The sequence below is a fragment of the Stomoxys calcitrans genome, chromosome 4 (assembly GCF_963082655.1).
Source record: "Stomoxys calcitrans chromosome 4, idStoCalc2.1, whole genome shotgun sequence".
NCBI classification, from domain to species: domain Eukaryota; kingdom Metazoa; phylum Arthropoda; class Insecta; order Diptera; family Muscidae; genus Stomoxys; species Stomoxys calcitrans.
Genome location: NC_081555.1, coordinates 162840665 through 162864462, shown reverse-complemented (window position 1 = coordinate 162864462; position 23798 = coordinate 162840665). Strand labels below are relative to the sequence as shown.

The following is a 23798-nucleotide window of genomic DNA, read 5'->3' as shown; positions in this document are numbered from 1 at the left end:
AATTAAGGGCGTGGGCGACGAATGCGCATGCAACTCTGTGGAACAACGAAACGGTCGGCAAAAATCCTATGGGAAAACCCAGACCGCGAGAAGACGAGACTATTACTGAATGGATGTAGAAGGAAGTCAGTATAGCTCTCGGTATCATAATGGGATAGATAGGACTACGAGCTCACTTATGTAAAATCGGTGCGGCAAGTGGTAGTATGTGTAGAGCATGCAGGGAAGATGATGGGACGTTGGAGCATTTCCTTTGTCATTGCCCGGCATATACATATAGCCTTAGGAAAGGCTATAGAAGTACGCTTTCTCTTGGGAAATGGGTATTAAAATTACCGTTTCCTTTAGGAACCGATATCAAAAATACCCTTTCCCTTAGGAAAGTGTATTAAAACTACCATTCCGCTTAGGAAAGGGTATTAAAAGTAAAGGAAATTAAAAGTACTATTTCCCTTAGGAAAGCGTATTAAAAGAACCCTTTCCCTTGGGAATGGGTGTTAAAAGTTCCCTTTCTCTTAGGGACGGATATTGAAAGTACCCTTTCCCTTAGGGACGGATATTAAAAGTACCCTTTCCCTTAGGAAAGGGTATAAAAAGTACGCTTTCGCTTAGGAAAGGTTATTAAAAGTACCCTTTCCCTCAGGAAAGGATATTAAAAATACCCTTTACCTCAGGAAAGAATATTAAAAGTACCCTTTCCCTCTGGAAAAGATATTAAAAGTACTCTTTCCCGTAGGAAAGTATTAAAAGTACGCTTTTCCTTAGGAAAGTGTGTTAAAAGTACCCTTTAATAGCTATATTACTAAAGGTACTCTGTCCTTAAGGAAAGGGTATTAAAAGTACCATTTCCCTTAGGAAAGGGTATTAGTTTAGGTAAGATTGAAAAGAGGATGCAGATATTAATCCGCCCCATGCCACTATGGACATACACCTAAGCCAGTAATCGGCTGGTTGTGCGCTCTAAAAAGGGTATTAATTGCCCTTTCCCTTAAGAAAGGGTAGAGGGTATACACTTCCTTTAGGAAAGGGTATAAAAAGTACCGTGAAAATATTTTCATTTGCGCTACTAAGTTTTTCATTCACTAAATGCGTGAACAAAACGTTTTTCAACTTGGGCCAACATGATAAAAAAAAAACTAATTTAAGTTGTATTTTCGTTCATTGTCTTTAAATAAATAACAATTGTTAGCAAATTTAGTTATTCCACTTTTCTTTTTTTGCGATAACACTACGCAAACTGCACAATTTAACAAAATAATGCTGATGGTAAGACATATGATGGAAGGGTTGCCTAAATGTCTCTTTATTGCCACAGTGAACGATCTTAATACCTACCTTTATGGTGGAAGGTATAATAGATTCGACTTTGCCGAACTAGACGCTCTTTTTTATTGTTTTTTATTTGTTCACTCAGTTTTTCCCTTACAACATGTTTTGGAATTCTTATGTGTGTGTTTGCGTCTGTGTTCGTTTTTTTTTATATCAATTAAGTTGAAAATATGTAACCTACAAAATGACCCATAATAGTAGTGACCTTCAATGATATTTAAATATAACCCCCCTCCCCCACCACATAATGAAAATAAAGACACGCGTGTCCAAAAACACAACTTAAATAAAATAGAAGTCAATTATCTTTTATAGAGAATATTTTTACATCAAAACCGTGCTGCTCTCTACATCTCACGACAACCATGCCAATTGACATCTATGTATATGCAAAATTGTTTCTAATTAATATGTATACATATGAGAAAGTTCAAAAGCTGTTAAGACGCAATAGTATTGTATCAATTAATTTTATGCTTTTGTGGACTTTAATATAAGATCAAACAGCCTTAAGGCGACTAATAACTTTTGTACAGAAAGTAGAGACAAAATTGTGAAAAAAACCCATGGTACAAGAACTTAGAAGGTAGGGTAGTAGTATGTAGTGTAGTGGTATGGTAGGGCAGTAGTATGTCTGCCGAGGTTAGAAGAAGAAAAAAGTTTAATAGTTTTTCCGGAGAAATTCATAAGTTATTGTTAAGTTCATCCACCGATGAGAGCCAAATTCTATGTTGGGTGCCACGAAAATAACCAAAAAGAACGGTAAAACGGCCATGCATTTTTCCTTTTTTCAATTTCTCGAAACTTTTTTTATTTTGCAAAACCCAAACCTGAATAAAAAATACAACCAACGCTCAGAATTTCGTTTTCCATGTATTTTGTTTTCATGTAAATAACACACATACACATTAAAGCACATACATGAATATTTGTCATTAGGAAATTTGCCGAACTCAAAAAATTTTACTCAGCTGTTCGCATGACCATACCTTTAAGTTCTTGTACCATGCAAAAACCCCTTAAGTGTATTACAAGATTTGTTTCTTCAAATTTGGCAACACTGAAAGTTGTACACATCGTGTGATACGTACGAAAAGTTTGATGTGAAATGTGCGGATTTAAAAAGGTGGTCTCACGCGAACGGCTGTTAGCAGCCGGTCAGGTTTGACGGTATTAATATGACAGATTTTTGTTTGCATTCTCTTTGTCGTATCTTCTTTCTCGCATATTCTCTGCTCATGTACGCACACAAATTGCATTTAGTGTGTTGGCAAAACGTTGATCAGCTTGATTACAACATGGCGGATTGCACCGTATGATTTTTGGTTGTTGTACAAATGAGACCACTTTTAATTGTTTCGCCATGATATGAAGTATGGTTTTTCGAATAAATATAGAATTCTTTCGATTAAAGGGAGTCATACTATTTCATCGAACATATATGAGAATACATAAGTGCGCCCTCTAATAGATATATTTACAATAACATATGATCTTTGTCATCAAATTTTTTAATTTTTTTATTTCTATTTTAAAGATTATAATATTAGTATTAAATGGCATGACTAATTGCTTAGTACACAAAATAAGCATATATTAAATTTAAAAAAAAATAATTTTTGAGGCCATATTTTCATTGGATTTAGTAGACAGATATCTTTAACGGATTCGTTGAAAAAGTGGACAGATATTGTTAACGATTAGTAATAAATCAAAGACTCATATTTGGGTTATTAAATTGAATAAAAATTCGCAAATAAGGCAATAGTCATTAATCAAAAACCAAAACTAACGACACATTGAGTGGCAACTTTTTGCAGAAGTCTCGTCAAAATTTATTCACATTTTACTATAGTGCCAATAGTCAGCAACTAATGTTGAGTGAGTTATACACTTAACGCAAAATTTTCTTTTTTTTTCTTGAGAATGACTAAAGATTATACACTGGAAAACCGGTAAAAACTGCAAATTTTAAACGCCTTGACAAGTCAGTTATAACTGGTATTATTTGAATAATGATAACAATGAGTATGAAATACCTTCGCTGGTAGATCAAGCTTTTACAGATACCGAAACGACAGTATTCAATAGAAGCAGGAGTGTAAGAGGTAGTTTATAAAGGCCAATAGTTTTAAAAATTAATTTAGTAAAGCATTAACTTAGTGATGAACTTGTTATCATTGCGGAATTTAAGTTCTCAATTTAAGGTTTAAAGTGGTTATTTCAAAAACAATTCCACCAATTATAAAAAATAATCTTAACGAAATTACTATTTTGACAACATTTCCCATAGAAATGAAATTATGACAAAAATTTCCATAGAAATTTAATTTCCCAAATAAAGCTGACCTCTAGCGAAATTTTCGGTTGCAGTTAAGACATTTATGTCATCCCTGAAAAATAATTGTGTAGAATACAAGGTGGCGACGAACATCGATTTATAATTTTGGCCGAATTGTAATCATTTTTGGCTAATAAAGTACATATGTGCTGTAATTAATCGTTTTTATTTGCAAATAACTTTTTTTCATGTTGCATGAAGCTATTGAAACATAAATTTTCATTCGTCGTTACAAGAAAAAATTCACCAATGCCTATTATGTCAACCTGTTATGCAAAGAAAATTTCATTTGAGCTGCGTACCTGCAAGCGAAATTTTCAGTAACGGTACCGGCAATGAAAATTACGTTTAGAATATGTCGAGGCATTTCGTAGGGTAACGAACATTTCGCCAGAAGTGCATACTACGCCTAACGAAATTCAACAAAATTTCGTATACAATAAATTTTTGGCAAAATTTCTTTACAAATGAGTTTTTGACAAAATTTCCTATAGAAATTAAAATTTCTTTATAGTTGAAATTTTGAAAAAATTTCCTATAGGAACGAAATTTTGTCATAATTTCCTTTAGAAAATAAGTTGCGACTAAAAAATTAAATATACATTTTACCGATATGGAAGGGGCTTAAGAACATATGTAAGTGGTTTACCTTTTTGACTTCATTCGTCTGTGTACACACAAAAAGAAATTACTGGAATTCCATTGAAAATAGGAAAATCCAGAAGGTACTTTTAGACGCTATGAAGTGTTTTTTTTTTGTTTAGATCTACAATAATGCATTTAAGTGGCTTAAGAGTTTCATGTGAATACCCTTGAACTTGGAACGTCGTGTCTTAAAAAAGAAAACGAACAAAAAAATCCACAAACGCTGAACACAAATATTTTACAAACACATTGTCTGCATTTTATATTGTTTTATTGATATTAACTACATATTTGTATATCTATCTATATTTATAAAATAAGTGGTCATTTGACTTGCTTTTTTCAAAAACAAAAAAAAAAATAATACAAATGGTTGTCAACATAATCAGTCAAGTGCCGATTTCTCAATAAACTTGTTATTTGACGTTTGAAGAAAGAAAAAGAACGAACTCTTCTTCAATTGAATTATACGGTAAAAATCAATATTATCACACAGAAGTGTATTCTTCAAAATGAAACCGTCAGCAATGATGACCATGACTGCCTTTAAAGAATTTTGAAATGTTTGTTTTGCTGGTTCTTTCTCTCTCTCTCTCTCTCCCTCTCGCTCTGCCCATCTATCTAGCAGCAAACAAATACTGTTATTGATGCTCGTTTCATCTTTGCCCTCTCTTCTTTTTCAGCTGCCATCCCCTGTCATTGTATGTGGTTGATGGTTTTCTGATATAGAAATATGATCATATTTATTTTTTAATTGAATTCTACAATACAAACAAATATCCCTTAAAGTGGAAGAGAAAAGTAAACAATTTTGCCGTTGTTTATGTAGAGCGGAAAAATTGAAATTGTAAACAATTTTAAATGAACCAAATTGAAGTGCATTCTTCTACAACGTACATTTGGGAGAAGAAGGGGCTGTTGCATACCTAGTGACATGTGGAGTGTGATAGTAAATGGACTGTCATCGGTATGGCCTTCGATATTGTCATATATAGACGACGTTATTATTAAGGATAGCGGGAAGTTTCCAGGGACATACAACGAATTGATCGGGCAGAAATGGTAAAGGCATAAACTTGTCTAGAAGTCGGTACTATGATCGTTTCTCGCAGTTGAAACACATGGTTTTCGCGATTACTTTTCTGAAACACTACAAATTCTCAATGATAACTATAGATTTCGTATAGATGAAATTTCATTCTCTCAAACAAATGACAACCACGAACAACGATTAGACATCTGGCGTTTTTTTTTTTTTTGTTTCATTTTTAACAGTCACCTAGAGCCTAGTACTGACTTCGACTTTTCAAACGAACAACTGTCAAAACGCACTATAAAAAAATTGTGACGAATATAATGCGAACACAATCCATACAAGTGGTACTGTGTTCTATGAGAAAAATAGTAGCGACATGACGCTGCATCAGGAGAAAGTTCGCACAATATTAATTGCAAATGTAATAAAATGCTCACGAAATGAGCAGAATCAACTCTGCTTCAATATTGTTGTCTTTGTTGTGTGTTGCTGTTTGACTTTTGTTTGTGCTCTGACGAAGAAAAAGAGTCCGTCGGATTTCATACTAATTTAATAGGCATTTTCGCTGTGAATGAAGTCAGTAATAGGCTTAAGAGAGGAGCAAATGGAATTGGGTGAACATAAAAATTGCAGAAAAACACAAGTTAATAAAAAGAAGCTAACAAGAAAGTTATAAAGTGTTTTGTAAAAATAATTTAAAGTTAAAAACAAAAAAGTGTCCACAATCCATTGAAAACTTATTCATTGTTCATACGCAGTTATGTTAAAATACCCTTATTACTAAATTTTGTTCTTTCATTTCCAATGCGGATTTAAAAAGGTGGTCTCACGCAAACAGCTGTTAACAGCCGGCCAGGTTTGACGGTATTAAGATGTCAAAAACATAGCTCGACGTTTGGTATTCTGTTTTGGCCTTTATGGTAACGAAAATTTCGCCAGAGGTGCATACTGCGCTTAAGAGTCCGAACATAGTGCGCGCTAATGCTGAGCATAGCCGAGCCGAGCCTTTTGATGTCAGTTCTCTTGCGAAAAGAATATTTGTCTATAACACAGCTCTGAAATACTGTTGGTTTCATGTTTTTTGCTTTAATGTCATTTAATCTTGTTGTTAATTTGTGTTTATAAAATTGTTGCACACGGCGGTGGATTCATCTGATAAAGAGAATTTTGCTTCTTCTAGCGTGAATTATGCAATTATTAACACCAAAAAGTAAACTCAACCAAGGCGGATTTAACAAGGTGGTCTCACGCGAACAGATGTTAACAGCCGGCCAGGTTTGACGGTATTAAAGTGTCAGATTTTTGTTTGCATTCTCTTTGTTGTCATCTTCTTTCTCTCATATTCCCTGCTCATGTACGTACAAGTATGCACACACGCTCACAAATTTCTTTGTGTGTATTGGCAAACCGTCGATCAGCTTGATGGCAAAATGGCGGATTGCACCATATGATTTGTGGTTGCTGTACAAATGAGACCACATTTAATTGCTTCGCTATGAACATCAACAATGCAAACAAGCGCGAAAAACTCTTCTCGCACTCAATTGCATTTGCCTATTTGTATTGACTTGAAACCAGTTTTCTTGCACTCACAATCTTGATTTCATTAACAATATCGGCTCGGCTTTCGGCGCGCACCCAAAGGATTGGAACGCTTTATTCTTAAGTTCACAAAAATCAAATCTTAAAATCAATTTTTGAATTATTTTTGTTAATTTTTAATCGCTAGCAAGGCGTATTTATAAGGTGGCCGCATCGGCGAATTTCTACAAAAAAGCACCTTTTTTGGGAACTTGATATGTCAAAATTTGTATACAGGGCGAAAATAAATCGATTCGCCATGACATTTAAAATTAACTGCAAATTTGCTTCAACCAATCAGAGCAAGAATAAAGAATTTTATTAATATTTCAGTGTTAAAATTTCCATTAATTCCAGAGGTTTTACCCTTTTACCCACAAAACTACCAAGATGGCAGGTTTAAATAGTTTTAACTAGGTTATTGTAGTGATAAAATAGCCAATTGGGCAAGCATTGTTTCCAACTTCATAGGCGTGTATCTCGATTGTAACCAGGACTACACATCACATGCGTGAAATGTATGACACTCTGGTGGACATGAGGTTTTCTCCTTCTTTGAGTTCGTACTATTTTAATGAGCAGGATAATTAGTCTACCACTAGCAAAGGTCTCAAATAGGAATATTGTGATTAGAGCTCAATCACCACAAGAAAGGTTTTTGTACTCCTTGTTGAGGCTCTTGGATATTTGTGGGATTTTCAGATCATTTGAAAAGGAAGGGGTTAAAGTTTGTTGGCTATGAGGATGACGTTTAATCTTAGTGTGCGGCCGTTCGGAGTGCATATAGTATGTTGCCAAGATTGGCCAATGGGCACTCATCTATTCACCAATATGAGGTAACTTGGTGTGTTCAGGGAACAACTCCTACATGAGGTGAAGCTGCCGCTCTGACTACTGATAGGGTTCCTTACAAGCCATTGCAATGTCAGAAGTTGGACTCCGCGCTGGACGCATGACGGATTTACGCATGATATGTGGGGATGAGCAGGAGTTATAGACGGTTTAGCACCTATTGTGGCACTGTCCTGAAATTGTGGGAGTAGGCGCAGACTATGGCTAAATGAACACCTTTTTTCCTCTCTAAAATATTTCCAGGCACATAGTCCTTTCGCCATTGTTGACTAAAGTAGGGGCTTGAAACGGCAGATGGGAGGGAACTTTTCCAGCCCGCCTGGCTTCCATTAATATCATAGTCTTATCTTCTTCATTCTAATGTCTGTCATTGCACTGCCGTAAATTTCGTCTGTGGTCTACAGCGTTTTTTTTAATCTTTTTCGGGTGCGACATAATGAACCTTGTTCCCTGAGTGAAGCTGATAGCGATTAAGGTCGCGTAGGATTATATAACCTAAATTTAAGAACCATAACAGCAGCAAACACAAACATCAATTTAGAGAATTTTTATTTTGAAGTTTACATTTTAATTTTCAAATTCATTCAAAAATGAATTAACATATTAAGTTCCATCAGCTGTGCTGATGCGGCCACCTTATTAAATAATAAATTCTCGTCGTAAAAGTAAAAAAACAAGCCGATACCAATTTTACTAAACAAGAAAAAAAATTTAATTAAATTTAAATAATTAGTTTTAGTATATTAAAACCACCATTTAGTTGTCTTCGGAAGACTCATCATTTCATCGACCTAATCAAGTCACATAATTAAAAGCCCTCGAATGTTAATCTAATCAAGTCACACGACTTCAAAACGGTGTACGAATATTAAGCGATAATTTATTCAGTCTGCTGACGCGTATGGACGTCTACTTTTGTAGACACAAGTGTTTTGTGCTGGCAAACTAAGACCCTTATTTGAAAAAAATGTATTGACAAAAACCGGAGCTGGCGGAGACATTGCTAATTTGCATTCTTAATGCATAAAATGCAGTAATAAATATACCATCAACATTCTATGCCCTTATTCGATCTCAATATCTTAGTACCATATTTGGCTAAAACTCCAAAATTGCCTGAAAACCTCCATGGGAATTGCTATCCCACTTCAAAGTACACTCCTATATATAGCTCAATTCAAGCACTTATTGTCTTTTGTAATATTTTCATTAAGGTCATTGAAAAACCTTCCAACACGTGTTTCCCCTTCCACCGAAGCGATTTGCATTGCTGCTGTCGGCCCAACACACACGATTATTTATTTTACACATATATGTGGGTAAATATTAGTTGAAATAGATATATGTACTATGTATATACGAACATATTTATATTTCATATAAATTTCAACTGAATTAAGAGGCACAGTGTAAGCAAAATTTTCGTTGCCATAAGAAATGCATTGACATGTGACTCGACTCACTCAAGCTGATCGATTGAGTGAATCGAGTCACTCTTTTGAGAAACACATATGTTAACAATTGATCTGACAAGAAAAGTGGTGAAAAATAGAAGAATGTTAGAAGTTAGCTGATTGATTGTCGCTACCTTATACCTACTGTAATCAACAAATCTTGCTAAATCGTTCTAGAAATTTTCGTTACCATAAGAAATTCATTGACATATTCTAAACAAAATTTTCGTTACCGGTACCATTACCGAATATTTCGCTTCCAGGTACGCAGCTCAAATGAAATTTTCTTTGCGTAACAGGGTGACATAATAGGCATTGGTGAACTTTTTATTGCAGCTTCAAATGAAAATGTACATTTTAAAGCTCCAAGCAACATGAAATGAAGTTATTTGCAAATAAAAACGATTAATAACACTACATATGAACTTGATTAGCCAAAAATGATTAAAATTCGGCCAAACCAATAATTCGATGTTTGTCGCCATCGTGTATTCTACACAACTATTTTTCAGTGGCGACAAGAATGTCTTGGCTACAACCGAAAATTTCGCTAGAGGTGCATACTCAGATTTAACCGTTATTTTTTAATGGTGCGTTTACATTTAAAGGCTACGTATACACTAAAGGCCAGTCTATGTTGGCGATTCACACTGGAAGGCCCATTAATTTTTGAAACACTATAAAAATCTTAAAATTAAATTCAAAAAATCTCAGTGAACTCATTCATGTCCTTCCAAATAAAATCAGCAAGATTTTTGTTGTCTTTTAGAAGCAATTGTAAAAAAATATTGATATTCATCGCAATAAGCGCACATAGACCCGTTTTGATATATTGAAATCGGTAGAAAAACAACTGATATTGATTAAAAATATTGGAAACTGTCTAAATTTCCTAGGTAATCTAGTTTTGACAAAAATTTCTTTGAAAACAATATTTAAGCTTTATTTCCTACAAAAAAAAAAATTTTCCATAAAATTCAAGTTTTTGGCATAATTTTTCCTTTTTGATTAATTTAAAATTGAAATTCATATCTGATTTACATCAGACTGAATAGCATGGTCTCACCATACAAACATTGTCTATTTCAATATAAGATTCATGTGTTGTTGCAACAATATGCAGTCATTGTAGAACCGTACGCTTGATTTAAAGTCAATTAGGCGTCAATGGCGACTATTCCTTATCATGCACCGACATTGTTCGAAAAACAGGTCTATAAAATTTACCTACCGCCCCACTATTATGAAAAAACAAATCTTGATTAAACAGAATTAACGAGCCTCCTACTTAGATTGCAATAAATGCTGGTTTGAAGGAGGTAGCCTAATAAGCCTGAGCAAGGATCTCTCTTAAGCTGAGTATTTTGTTCAGCTTTTCAAGCGGAATGCTGTCAAACTCCATATAAAAAAACGTCGGCGATACGTTGGCTGAAAATATGCGGAAAAGTAGTACTCTGTTTATAGTGAGGAAGATGGCATAAAACTATTATAGTGGCATCACTTGAAACTATTGCCGGAATCATTTTTGTTTGTTTTATTGGTTTCAATGGTTCGTTTTTCTTTATATATTTGAGAAAAAATATATAAAATAGAGAAAACAATAAGTGTAGATAAAAAACGTGTTTTTGTATGGAAATAAAAATATTTAATTGCTGTCAATTTCCGCTCGCGAATAGGGTACCGACCCTAAGGGTTTTTTACATGAACAGCTATCAAGTCAAACACCATATAACAAAATTGTAAGCGAAAAATTTGTGAAAATTTAATAAAAAGCTTTTTCATTTCATTTATTTATATACATCAAAGCTTTTTTTAGGCTAATGACTTAAAAGTAGCAATTAGGCACAATTAATCCTAGTGCAGTATGGCACGGTTGTGTTGATGTAGAAAATTTGCCGCAAATATGTTTAAGTAAATTTAGATACTTTGTTGACGTTTTACACAACTAACAACAAAAATGGGGAACAAAGTAACCTGCTAAAATCATTGTGAATTTTTTCGCCATTGATGATCTCAAATTGTTCTTTGTTTACACCCATGGTAAAATTAAGAGGTATCGTCATTAGCACAACAACAAAAATCTTCCACCAACGAAACTACCTTGAGTGACAAATGCTGTAAATTGAAATGTCAGAGTGGTTTTACTACTTATTTTCTTCAAATGTGTTTTATATTTGTATTTTTTATCATTATTACACTGTTTTGTTGTTTATGTGTCAAATGCAACATGTTTTTAAGATTTTAGAAAAAAATCACAGCTGTGCTATCAAGCCTTTGACATTTAGATTTACTGCAAAATCAAAACAAAAATAAAAAAGTTGTGCTCAGCTGTTCGCATGACCTAACTGAACACTTAAACCTTTTGTCACCAAGTCACGTAACCTTCTATAACAGATGATGAAACAGCCGTTATGCTCCCTTATTACCGCAATTTCTTGTCTTCCCACATAGATGAGTTCATTTTCCAAACTTACCACTTTTTTCTAGACTGAAGCGATCTTATCACTTCCTCTCTGTTGAAGTCATTAGACCCTATTTATGAAAAAAACCCAACACACTGCCGCATTTGCCCATTGCCACCGAACGTATGTAGTTCAAAATGATATAGGCAGTTCAATACCTAACAACAACAATTCCAAGTAAGTGAATGCAGTCCAATGATTTATGCGTAATAAAAAACTGTCGCTTATCAACAATGTCTGTAAGCGGCTATTCGTAGAAATTTCAGCAATTAAACTTAGTAATAATGATGCTCTATGTTGATGATGTCTATCTATGCCACTACGGCAAAAGTTGATGATGAAAGAAAGTTAAACGTGATAAGCATATTTTGGACGCCTCTGTCATTCTATTGAGCAGTGGGCTTTTTTATGACCCTCTATCTATTCATTCATTCATATTTTTGGACAGGTAAATATTTGACTTTTGTCTTCTGTCAAGTGCTATAACTCAAGTGAGTCAACAAAGCTCTTGCATATGAGAATTTGAGGACAAGGGTGTGCACTGATATAAAAATGACGGTACTTTGCCAATACAAACTGGTAGTATTTTGTTCGCATCATTGGCAAAGATTTTTAATACCATTTGGTATCAATTCAATACCAGACAAAGGAGGCTATTAAGAAAATATTTGTTAAACAAATAAATAAAATGTTTTGATACAATGAGTGCGTAAAAACCTGTTCAAATAGTCGAAATCGGTGAAATGTAAATACAATACAAATTCTAAGGACATTCTACATCAAAAACATGATAGATAGTATCTTGTGTGGTAAACGAAGCCGTGTTGGTGTATTCATATGATAACCACTTCTGGGAATTAAAGGATATAGAATCAATTGCTAAATACAATTATTGTCAATATATTCTTTTTTTTTTTGGTTCATTTGAGGGTGAAATACTCAATAACGGTTTGGTACTAAAATCAAACACGGTCCGGTGCTAAAACCAATAACGCATTGGTATTAAAACCAATACCAGTTCGGTAATAAGGCTAGTACCAAACGGTATTAATCATTTTATGTTTCATCCATACCATCCGGTATTATTTTTCCACCATACGGTGTTGCTTTACTATCATACCTGTGGTATGATTTGAGCACGTTTGATATCAAGTTTTCTCTGGGTGTGTTCTCAAGATAAATTTATTAGAGATAGGAGCAGTTGGTCAACAACAACAAAAATGGATTCACTCTCTGTCCAAATCAGTGATTAGTGCAACTCTAATTTTGAGTAATGTTACGTTGTTTGTCAGTGGTTTTTAATTATAATGCACACACACAACCGAAAGTTATGAAAACTCGTTGACAGATAGTGAACTCCGAGACAAAAATTGTACTCAGCTGTTTCTGTTCCACTACCTGGGTTAATTTGAATTGTGTGTTCCATAGAAGACTAGAAAACTTGACATACATTGTTTTTAAGCTGGGTATTAAATTTTCGGTTACAGGCTAGACCTTTATGTCGCCACTGTAAAATAGTTGTGTAGAATACAAGATGGCGACAAACATCGATTTATAAATTTGGCCGAATTTTAAGAATTTTTGACTTACGTACTTAAATTAATCGTTTTTATTGCAAATGACTTAATTTCATATTGCATGGAGCTATTAATGCATACATTTTCATTCGGAGTTGCAAGAAAAAATTCACAAAGCCTATTATGTCACCCTGTTACGCAAAGAAAATTTAATTTGCGCTGAAATTTTCAGTAACGGTACCGGTAACGAATATTTCGTTTAGGATATGTCAATGCATTTCTTATGGCAACGAAAACTTCGCCAGAGATGCAAACTGCGCTTTAGCAAGAAATCGTTTATCAAGATATGTTGAGTACAGTACATATACAGAAGATAGCGACATAAGCTGACAAACATTCTCCTATTTTTCACCACTCTAGTTGTCAGATCAATTGTTTACGTTTGTGTTACTTAAAAGAGTGAGTCGAGTCACTCATTTGAATGACACAGATCAGCGTTCTTCACGGATGGCTTCAACATAGTATTGGGCATGAGATTAGATGTCTATCCCTAGAAACTCTGGTTTGAAAAAATATGGGCGAACTGCTTCCTTTTATTAAGAGTTCGTTGAATATTCCATTACCGGATACTGTGCCATAGACTAAGTCTGAGAAGGCGATATTTCTTCGATCTAAAGTACGAAATGGTTCCACTAGGGGACGAAAACATTATCTGCAGGGACATTTTGTGTGTGGTAACTGGCTGCAATACACAGATAGTGCACACTTAAATGTGTACAGTTCAGTGTTACTCTGGGGGTTGGACATATAGTGGGCATAATTGGTCATGTGTTTGATAACTAAACTCTATCGGCCTTATTCAAAAAACTTAATGTAGATTTGAAATAGGCTTATTTGACATATTTCTTTTATAGAACTGTCAAATTAACCTATATTAAATGCCTGTTTCACTAACTTTTTGTCACTGAAAATTAGTGACTACCGTTCGTCCTTGTTTCAAAACCAGCTGATTTCATAAAGGAAAAACAGTTGTGGGAGTGAGTAACTCGTCTCACTTGAGTAAAAAAAGTTTGTGAAACTACCGTTCGTCCTTGTTTCGAAACCAGCTGATTTCATAAAGGAAAAACAGATGTTGGAGTGAGTAACTCGTCTCACAGACAGTAAGGCTTCATAAAGTTTTGTGAGTAAGGCCTATTTCTTTCTCTCTAGACTCTAAATGTGATCTAGTGACTTTCTTCTCCCTTTCTTTGTTTTCCTACACATCCTCTCATCAACCTTTAAACATCATTACCTAACCTCACAAAGCGTAAAGTATCCCGCATTCACTCGGTACCAGCTTACACTTTTTCCTTCAATTCCTAATGAATACTATTGATTCCTGTATGCTACGCTGCTTCATCGTTCGAATCGTCTCCCTATGAAGGAAGGCCCATGAGAACTGTGCAAAGGAGACACTATGCCGCAGTTCGCATTCTGTGACATTTGGATTGTATTGGGTTGCCCAAAAACTAATTGCGGATTTTTCATATAGTCGGCGTTGACAAATTTTTTCACAGCTTATGACTCTGTAATTGCATTCTTTCTTCTGTCAGTTATCAGCTGTTACTTTTAGCTTGCTTTAGAAAAAAAAGTGTAAAAAAAGTATATTTGATTAAAGTTCATTCTAAGTTTTATTAAAAATGCATTTACTTTCTTTTAAAAAATCCGTAATTACTTTTTGGGCAACCCAATATTTACTGTGTTTCGCTCTACTGGCTAGTTCACTCCTGCGCTGTATAGTTTACCTCTGAGCAACCAATTCTCTTATATGTAATCAACTATGTTTCTTTGCCAGCAATCCAAGTGCTGCTGGCACTTGGCCTTGGAAACCTTGTTTCTATTTCTGAACATTTTAGGGCTGCACGATGTTAACGCCGTATGAATAGAGGATTCGTAGACGTTAAACAGATCTAGATATATAAACCCACCTTGGAGAACTGTTCCTCTATGGGCTGAGATTTTTGCCGAAATTTCAAATACTGTTCATATGTTTTCAGCGGTTGGTGAGACGTCTTAAAACGCCTGGCTTAGGTCCTATACCATCTATAGATCAAACGCCACGAGGCTTAACCTAGCTGAGGCCTAGGCTTATATGCCCATTACTATCAAATGCAGTTTGAAAATCTATTTTGATTATAGGCAATTGGAAAAATTTCCCAATGCTTTGGAGAAGTTATGGATCGAGAGTCTTAGCTACTGGCTACTGAGTGGAAATCGGCCTGCATGCTTTTCTTATACTCGAATCTTTGTCTCACTTCAGAAGCAGAATAAAATTGGATTATGCCCACGAACATCCGATTAAGGATGTTCGTGGGATGTTATGGAAGACTTTCCTCCTAAAAACGAGTATTGCCCGATTTAAGGTTCAATTCAATTATGATATAATATTAGGGCAAAATGTTCAGCGATGTTTATCCCCTTCTAATGCTGACGACATTTGTGAAGTAGGAGGTACCGCACCATTTGGTATGGCAGTCATGTAAAAACTTCTCCACAAAGAATTTTCGCACTGCGGCACGCCGTTCAGACTCGGCTATGAAAAGGAGGTCCCTAATCATTGAGCTTAAACTTTAATTGGACAGCACTTATTGATATGTGACAAGTTTGCTCATGTTCCTTAATGGAATGTTCATGCATAAATTTACAATTAAGAATTCCTTATATTTGTGGCAGAGTCCCAAAGGTGAGCGACACCTGAGGGAATAAATAAAAAAAATAAAAAGCATTTGATGGGATAAAACCGCTGGCTAATGTGTTCGAAGGAGGACTCTTATCATTAAGCTTAATTATTTGAATCCGCCAACTCTCAGTGATATGGGAGAAGTCTCTCTCTATTTTTTGGTATGAAATGTTCGTAGACTAACTTACTTCTGAAATAAATGTATAAAATGAATGAATTAAAGAATAAAATAAAATAAAATTGCAATTCATTCACGAAGCAAAAGATGTACTGATATACGAAAGTCTCCGAGTGTTGTTGTAGCATTGTGTTGTACACTGAGATGCCAGCCCTTGCCGAAGAAGAACTTCATCGGGTCAATCCGGTTCATACAACCGACTGCCATGGGATTGTCACCGATTGTGTTCACAACTCCTGTCAAATGACGGATTGATATCCACTAATTTTTAACTGCTTTATTTTGGCTTAGAAACGTTATGAAAAAGATTTATTCTTAATGGGACATGATGCACTGCGATTTTCTATAACGGCTTTCTCGTTTTCTTGTGCAAACGAACCATTATGGCCAGATAATCGTACTGAACAAAGCCAGCCACCCATGTGTTTAATGAGATATGCCTACTGAACACATCCAATTGCTACAACTTTTGACAGCTCTCCCACATTTTACATTTTGTAAACAAAAATAAGAAAAAAACATGGACATGGTTGGCCGGGTTTTGGAAACTATAGCGGATGGAATTGCCATAGAAATCCTCAATGGACACGCTATAATCACTGGTAAGCAACCACAAAAGAAGGAAAAACAAATATTTTTTTAATAATATATTCATTAGGAAAGGGAAATGAGCTGCATTTATTTACCAGACCTCAAAACAATGCCGAAACAGAGCACACATCAATGTGGGAAGAACAGGTGCTGGACACCAAGTTGATAAACAAAATCCATGGCATACACAAAAATCATCAAGGGAATGTTTTGTTGGTGTATGGTGAAAAAGAATTTGTGCTGCTGCAGGCATGCCAAAATCAATTCATAGAATTCTTTAGAGCTTCCTTAAGCGATTGGATAAGCTGTGGTTGTTTTATTATCAATCCGCAAGAAGTGGTCTTACTAACTGCCCATAGTATAATCTTGCGTTTTGATTATGATGTTTTGGAGAAGACATGTAGCCTCAAAGAAAGAATTTCTTGCACTGATAAATCAACCTTATATTGTGCCCATTTATATGGCACAACATGGAAAAAATTGGTGGTTTTTTCGGGTAATGCTTTTGGAGAGCTTCTTATATGGCAACCATCTCAAAATGCTGCAGATATGAAGCTGCCCACAAAACCTAAAATGTCTTCATTGATTCATCGCATTCCCGCCCATAATGGGGTGATATTTTCCATTGACTACGATGAGAATGCTGAAAGACTAATTACCACCAGTGATGATCGTGCTGTTAAATGGTGGAAAGTACTGTTGTTAGAAGCAATGGAAAGTAATTGGGAAAAGTCTTCTCTCAAGCCAGTGGCCAGCGGTTATGGTCACATTTCAAGAGTTTTTAAAGGCCGCATTATAAGAAATGGTAGCTTAAATTATATGAGAAAGTTTTCTTTTCACTCAAACCTTAAATGGGGCATCATTGTAGCAAAAGGGAGGCATTCTCCGAAAATCATTTCCGTTAATTCTTTCACCATGCAAATGCCTTCCTTAACATGCTGCAATTTGCCCCCTTCCTATTTGCAGATTCCAATGTTTATGCTTTAAGCGTAGGCGAAGATTCTTATCTATGTCTGTGGAATGGCAAAGGTGAACTGTTATTCAAAAGAAGACAACAATTTGGAGCCACTATATGGAATTTTGCATATGATCAACAAAGCAAAACCGTATATACCATAGGATCCAATGGCAATGTGGTGGCTTATGATATGTCCTGCGAACTACAAAAGGAAACTAAACCACCAAACATCGAATTGTTGTTGCCCATAGTTAACGAAGAGCGTCCAAAGGAGTATATAGCAAAAGTAAAATTTCTTGGTGACCATGACATTGTGGGTATAACAAATGAAAACCGTTTAATGAGATTAACATTAGAAAGCCAAAACAAAGTCGCTGACAATAATAGTTCGTCATGGAGTTTAATAGAAGTGGCAGGCATGGATTTCAAATGTACTGTAATGGAAGTTTACGGCAATCGTATAGCTATTTGTGGTTACAAGCGTTTGATGGTAATTGAATGGAAGAAGGAGAATTATAGATTTGATAAAATTCTCGATGAACACATGCTCGAAGGAGTTATACATGGCTTCATATTCTTTTCACAAGAAGATTTCTTGGTAGGCGACAGTAAGGGCAATTGTGTGCTATACCTGGAAGCACAAAATGTCAGACGACAAATGAAATTGCCTGTATGCAAAGAGCCATGGCTAACCACAGCTTTACTAATCAACCAAGGGCAATTTTTGATGGTAACCAACCGCTTAGGAAATCTTTTGCTTTATAAATTGAACTCAGCCGAAGGCAACTATGACTTATGTGATGTCATAAAACACATACATGGAAATTTAGGAGCCACCCAGCTACAAGTTGTGTGTGAAACTAAGCATAAGGCGTTGGTACGCTCTTGTGGTCATGATGGTGCCATCAAAGTTTTTTCCCTAGATTTTGAAGAGGTAAAACTCAATTTTTGCTATCGAGAAAATGTGCCTTTATCATGTGTGGAAAACATCTGCAAGGAAGATTTTACACACGACTTATTTTTGGGATTTAATGACAGCCACTTTGTGGTTTGGTCCAGAAAATATGATGTTTTGATAAAATTGGATTGTGGGGGAGGGCATAGATGTTGGCATTTTAGAACAGATTTTAACGACAATAACATTTCTTTGGTGTTTATAAAGAACAAGAGAGTGAAATTCCATAGAATGCCCCTCATAAATCAAGGCTTGATGTATTTGCCTGCAGCTAAGCGTTGGCACACCGCTCCTTGTAATACTATGGAAGCCTTAAAATCCAATGATGCTACTCAGGATAACATTGTTGTCACAGCTGGAGATGATATTATTATAAAAATCCATACTCTAACCAAGCATCAAGAACTGGTTCTGCGCAAAGAATTGCACAGCCACATTTCCAATGTCAGAACTTTAAAGCTCTTGGCATTGAACTCGGAAGAATTTTTAATTTTCTCTGGTGGAGGCAGGGCCCAATTATGCATAGCTAAGGTAAATTCTCAAAATTTTCACATAGAGGAATTACAGAATTATACATTGAAAGCTAAAGAAGGCATGATGACACCAGCTGCGACAAATAAACAAAACCAGGAAAAGTACAATTTTAATCCAGAGACTCGTTTGATGTCCATAGACATCAAAGAACTAGACAACAAAGGCAATTATCTGCTATTCATAGGCTGTTCGGATGGCTATATTCGCTGTTTAATATTCGAATTATCCTCACTGGTTATTGAACAAGCCTACGAATATTTTTGCAATCGTTGTCTATTGCAAGTGAGATATATAAAAGAATACGATCACCTACTCACTGCCGATACAAATGGTAGGGTATGTATTTTTAACACCAATCTAGAATTAGTTCAAGGTCCGTTACATATACAAGATGGTGGCATAAATGGCATTTCTACCAAATATAATGCCGACAAAAATACCCTTGAAATTTTTAGTTCTGGTGATGGCCAACAAATTGCCTATACCGTACTGGACACCACCACTTGGTCGAAAACTTCCCTCAGTCGCTTTTGGCATGTACATACTTCCCAAATATGTGCTGCTGTTTTATCTACAAATGGTCGCTATGGCTACACTTGTGGTGTAGATCAATGGCTATACAAAATAGATATACATTCAGGGGATGTAGTGGATAGTTTTTATTCTTGTGTGGCTGACATTAAAGGTTTGTGTCTCCTTCAGGACGAAATTTGCCTTATATATGGAAATGGTTTGCAAGTGTTTATGTTTAATAAATAAAACTTAAAATGTTATGTTTTTGTTTTTTTAACAATAAGACGAAAAATAAAATTGAGTTTTACTTAACTGTAGTTACCTTAAGGGAAACATAATTGATGTAAGCAAATGGATCGATTTTGGATAGCAAATCAACTACAGTTGCGTTGCAACTAAAGTAATTGCCAGAGCGAGCAGCTTCCTTGAGGTACCTAAGTAGAATTGCAAATTTTGCCCATGAACATTCCACTAAGGAACAGGGGCAAACTTCTCACATATCAATGAGTGCAGTCCGATTCAAATTTAAGCTCAATGTTAAGGGGCCTCCTTTTTATAGCCGAGTCCGAACGGCGTGCCGCAGTGCGACACCTCTTTGGTGAGAAGTTTAACATGGCGTATTACCTCACAAATGTTGCCAGCATTAGGATGGGAAAGCCACTGCTGATTTTTTTTTTGTCAGGTGGTCCCGCAAGGATTCGAACCCAGGCGTTCAGCGTCATAGGCGGACACGCTTACCTCTGCGCTACGGTGGCCTCCACTTGATGACCTTCTTAATATTGCTGTTGTAGTTGAAGTAGCCACATATTGGCATGTTGCGGTTTTGATCCTCGTCAATAACCTACAGGCGAGCAAGGTCGTTCTGGTACATAGGGTAGATCACCTCGGAAACGTGATAGCCGTTGGTTATTTAACCCTAGAACTAAAACGTTACGTTATACTACTTTAGTGCTAACGTAAAATATGCGTAAAATTTACGTAGAACTAAAATTTTAGGGTTAAAGGCGCCAGTAACTCGCCTTGTTCTCGAAATGAAAAGGCGAGTTATTGGCCCGTCAACCGAACGAATCCTTGTCCTAGACTAGATTCCAATGAAATGAGCTAAGCCACTAAACTTCTTCATTGTACATGTTCAATAGAAGGTCAGTGGGATACTAATACCTCTTCCAGCCTGATCTACCTATCTAGAATTTTCAATAATATTTGTCGAGCTATTGGATGGGGAGCTTCCATACAAAAGAGGAAATCACTATTTAAATGCAAGTATCACAGTTAATGGTTGGTTTCACAAAAGTCACACCTAATATACTCTCATATAGGCAATTCTTAGGCAATGCCATGTTTTACCCGAAAAAAAAATGTTAAAACATCAAAAATAAAACTGATGCTTGATTGGTTTTCTGCTGCATTAAAAATACTTGACGGATACTAATGCTTGCAATAGTATACAATGTAGTACAGAGGCATTTTAGTACACTACACATTGTGCAAATATAAAGCAACTAACATTTTGGAAGTCAGCCAACATATTGGTTGGTTCATGTGGTGGCTATAAACCCAACATAGCTTCAATTAGTATGTAAACATGCTGTTTTAAAGAACCACACCAATCGCGTGATGGCTGCTATATCGTTGAACAATTGCTCTATTAGATCGTAGTAATCCAGTGAGAAAGATTGAGGAATATAACCAGGTCATCATATAGCATATATAAATTCCCTGGGCAATGCCCCCCGCCCCCCCCCCCCCTTCGTCCTAATTTATACATATATGCGACAAATTTGTACCTAAAAGTATTTTCCTTTTTTTTTAATCAACACCATGCTAGTTATAGAAAAAAATATACAAAAGAATTTTATTCTGGCAAATTTTCACATAATGCGCTTTCATAAAGGACTAGCTACTTAAAAGAAACTAACAGAAACTATACCAACACCACATGAGATCTTCTTCTACATTTTTTTTAGCTCTCATTCATCTCAGTGGTGTTATTAAAATATCAAAATCAATTTGTTTCATTTCCCCCTCCTTTTCATTTCGATAGTCGAGCATAAGTTCCTTAAATGTTTGGAAATCGCTAAATGATTGTAAGAGTTCAAATATTTCTGAAGCAGCAAAATCATAGGGATCATCTTTGGTGTTGTAGGAGCTAAAAATCGATCAAATAACGAAATTAATTATATAATACGATCCTTATATCTTTGCCTTTGCTTGTGCTGGACTTACCTCAATTCTTCGGCAAATCTTTCCATATCAAAATCATTCATTCGCTCACGCAATTCCTGCATTATAAATCTTTCAAATTTATTTCCATACTCTTGAAAAATATCCATATACTCCAATTTGTTCTCTTCGCTCCTTTCAAAGCAGCTCCAATGTTTCTCCAGAAATTCATTTTGCATTTTGTGAAATTCTTCGCTCAGGATAATGTCTTCAATGTGACCAATAGCTTCATCAAAAAATGCACTGCCGGTTGTAATGCCAACAATGTCAATTTGTATATCTTCATTGGCAGAGTCCTCCATATTATGATATTTTCATTTATTTGAAGGGAAATGATAAAAATTTTGAAAAGAAAGAATATTTCTTTTAATTTAACAAAAAATCCCTAAATGTTGTTGTTGCCCCAGCAACGCGCCAACTGTATGGCAGAGTTGTATTTTTTGTAATAGGGATTGCAGTATGAATTTGTTTTCAAAGGCAGGGAAATCCTGCGATGCAGAGATGCAGAAACAGCGAAATAAAATGCATATATAAAATCTGAATTGAGTCCAACTGTACGCCTGGCGCTGCGGTAAGGACCTACCATCATTTACCGGTTTTTAACAATAACTTGGTAGTAGACCACAATTTTACCTATAAGTGGAGGCCACCGTAGCGCAGAGATTAGCATGTACGCCTATGACGCTGAACGCGGTGGTTGTACCCCCCTAATGATGGCAACATTTGTGGTGTACTGTGCCATGTAAAACTTCTCTCCAAAGAAGTGTCGCACTGCATTTTCTTTGTTGTTATCTTCTTTCTCGCATATTCTCTGCTAAAGTACGCACGCACCCAGTAGTCCAGGCTACTACTTCCAAACCGGTTTATTCACTAGTTCCAATGTAATCATGACTAGGCCCACTTTTTTTACTTTCAGTGTAAACAACCAGTTGACCCTGGAACAAGCAATTCTGCTAATTCAAGCAAACTAGTTTCGAAATTGATTTCTTGTGACATTTGTTAATGTTTGAAAAAAATATTTTTTTTTCTGCTCGCTACCGGTTTTTTCTCTCACTCTCTCACTACTTAAACAATTTTGTTGTTGTTGTAGCCATATTTTCATGTGAAGGTGGCGATCCTCGTCAAGCTCCTGTAGATGAGCAAGCTCGTTCCGGTCCAAAGGACCGATCGCCGCAAGAACAGTATTTGTGCAAGAGCGTGTGCCGCCTGGCCTCTCACTGACACTCTCCGCTCGATACCGTTGATTGTTCGCGACTGCTGTTGCAGCTACTCCGTATGGAGCATTCCACTATCCGCAACCTTTCAACGAGGAGATTTGAATTCATCATCATGGTAATGATGGAATAACTCAATAAGCATTACTGCACAGCAATAAGTTTCTCAACTTTTCTTTGTGTGTGTTAGCAAAACGTCAATCGGCGAGTTACCATATGGTTTTTGTTGTTGTACAAATGAGACAACCTTTAAATAATTCAGCCATGGATATAGCAATAAATTCTCTCAACTGCTTGCTGTTGTTGCTGTCGTAGCAGTACGTTATATTGTATATTGGAGCGGCAGCCCTTGCCGTTGAAGGACTTAATCGGTCCAATTCAGTACGCAAAACACCCGGCCGACGTGGGATTGCTATATGGATTTAGTTCTCTGATTCGAGTGTGACTAGTATTGCTTATAGTAATTGGGTTCAATCCCATAGTAGCCGGTTGTACGTACCGGATTAACCCAATGGAGTCTTTCAATATTAAAGGCAGCCGCCTCATGGTACAACATACTGCTATAACAACACCAACCTGGTAATTGGGTTAATCTGCCCCTAAGGCCACCATTTATATTTTTACTGTAAAATAAAATGTATATAAACCATTTGTTAATTTTTTAACACTTATTGCATTTTTATTGTTATTATTATT

The 23798-nt window shown here is 35.8% G+C and overlaps 2 protein-coding genes across 2 annotated transcripts in view; one reads left to right on the top strand and one right to left on the bottom strand.

Annotated features, from left to right (window-relative positions):
• Positions 1 to 19925, top strand: part of LOC106086797 (WD repeat-containing protein 6) — a 111387-nt gene extending 91462 nt beyond the window's left edge. The window contains exons 2-4 of the mRNA XM_013251610.2: positions 16406 to 16716; positions 16773 to 17510; positions 17672 to 19925. Coding sequence (XP_013107064.2) covers positions 16635 to 16716; positions 16773 to 17510; positions 17672 to 19911 — 3060 coding nt within the window. The 5' untranslated portion in view covers positions 16406 to 16634 and the 3' untranslated portion in view covers positions 19912 to 19925. The remainder of the gene's footprint in view (positions 1 to 16405; positions 16717 to 16772; positions 17511 to 17671) is intronic.
• Positions 19926 to 21493: 1568 nt separating this feature from the next.
• Positions 21494 to 22302, bottom strand: LOC106087006 (ADP-ribosylation factor-like protein 2-binding protein). The gene is made up of 2 exons (XM_013251881.2): positions 21892 to 22302; positions 21494 to 21814 (listed from the first exon to the last, which is right to left on the bottom strand). Exons 1-2 carry the CDS (start codon positions 22188 to 22190, stop codon positions 21640 to 21642), a joined length of 474 nt encoding a protein of 157 aa, XP_013107335.1. The 5' UTR covers positions 22191 to 22302; the 3' UTR covers positions 21494 to 21639.
• Between the last annotated feature and the right edge of the window lie 1496 nt (positions 22303 to 23798).

Excerpts from the sequence above, each read along its gene's own strand:
- LOC106087006 (XM_013251881.2), bottom strand. The coding sequence starts at position 22,190 with ATGGAGGACTCTGCCAATGAAGATATACAAATTGACATTGTTGGCATT. Across the intron at positions 21,815-21,891 it reads AGATTTGCCGAAGAATTGAG|CTCCTACAACACCAAAGATG; the intron begins GTAAGTCCAGCA and ends ATCGATTTTTAG.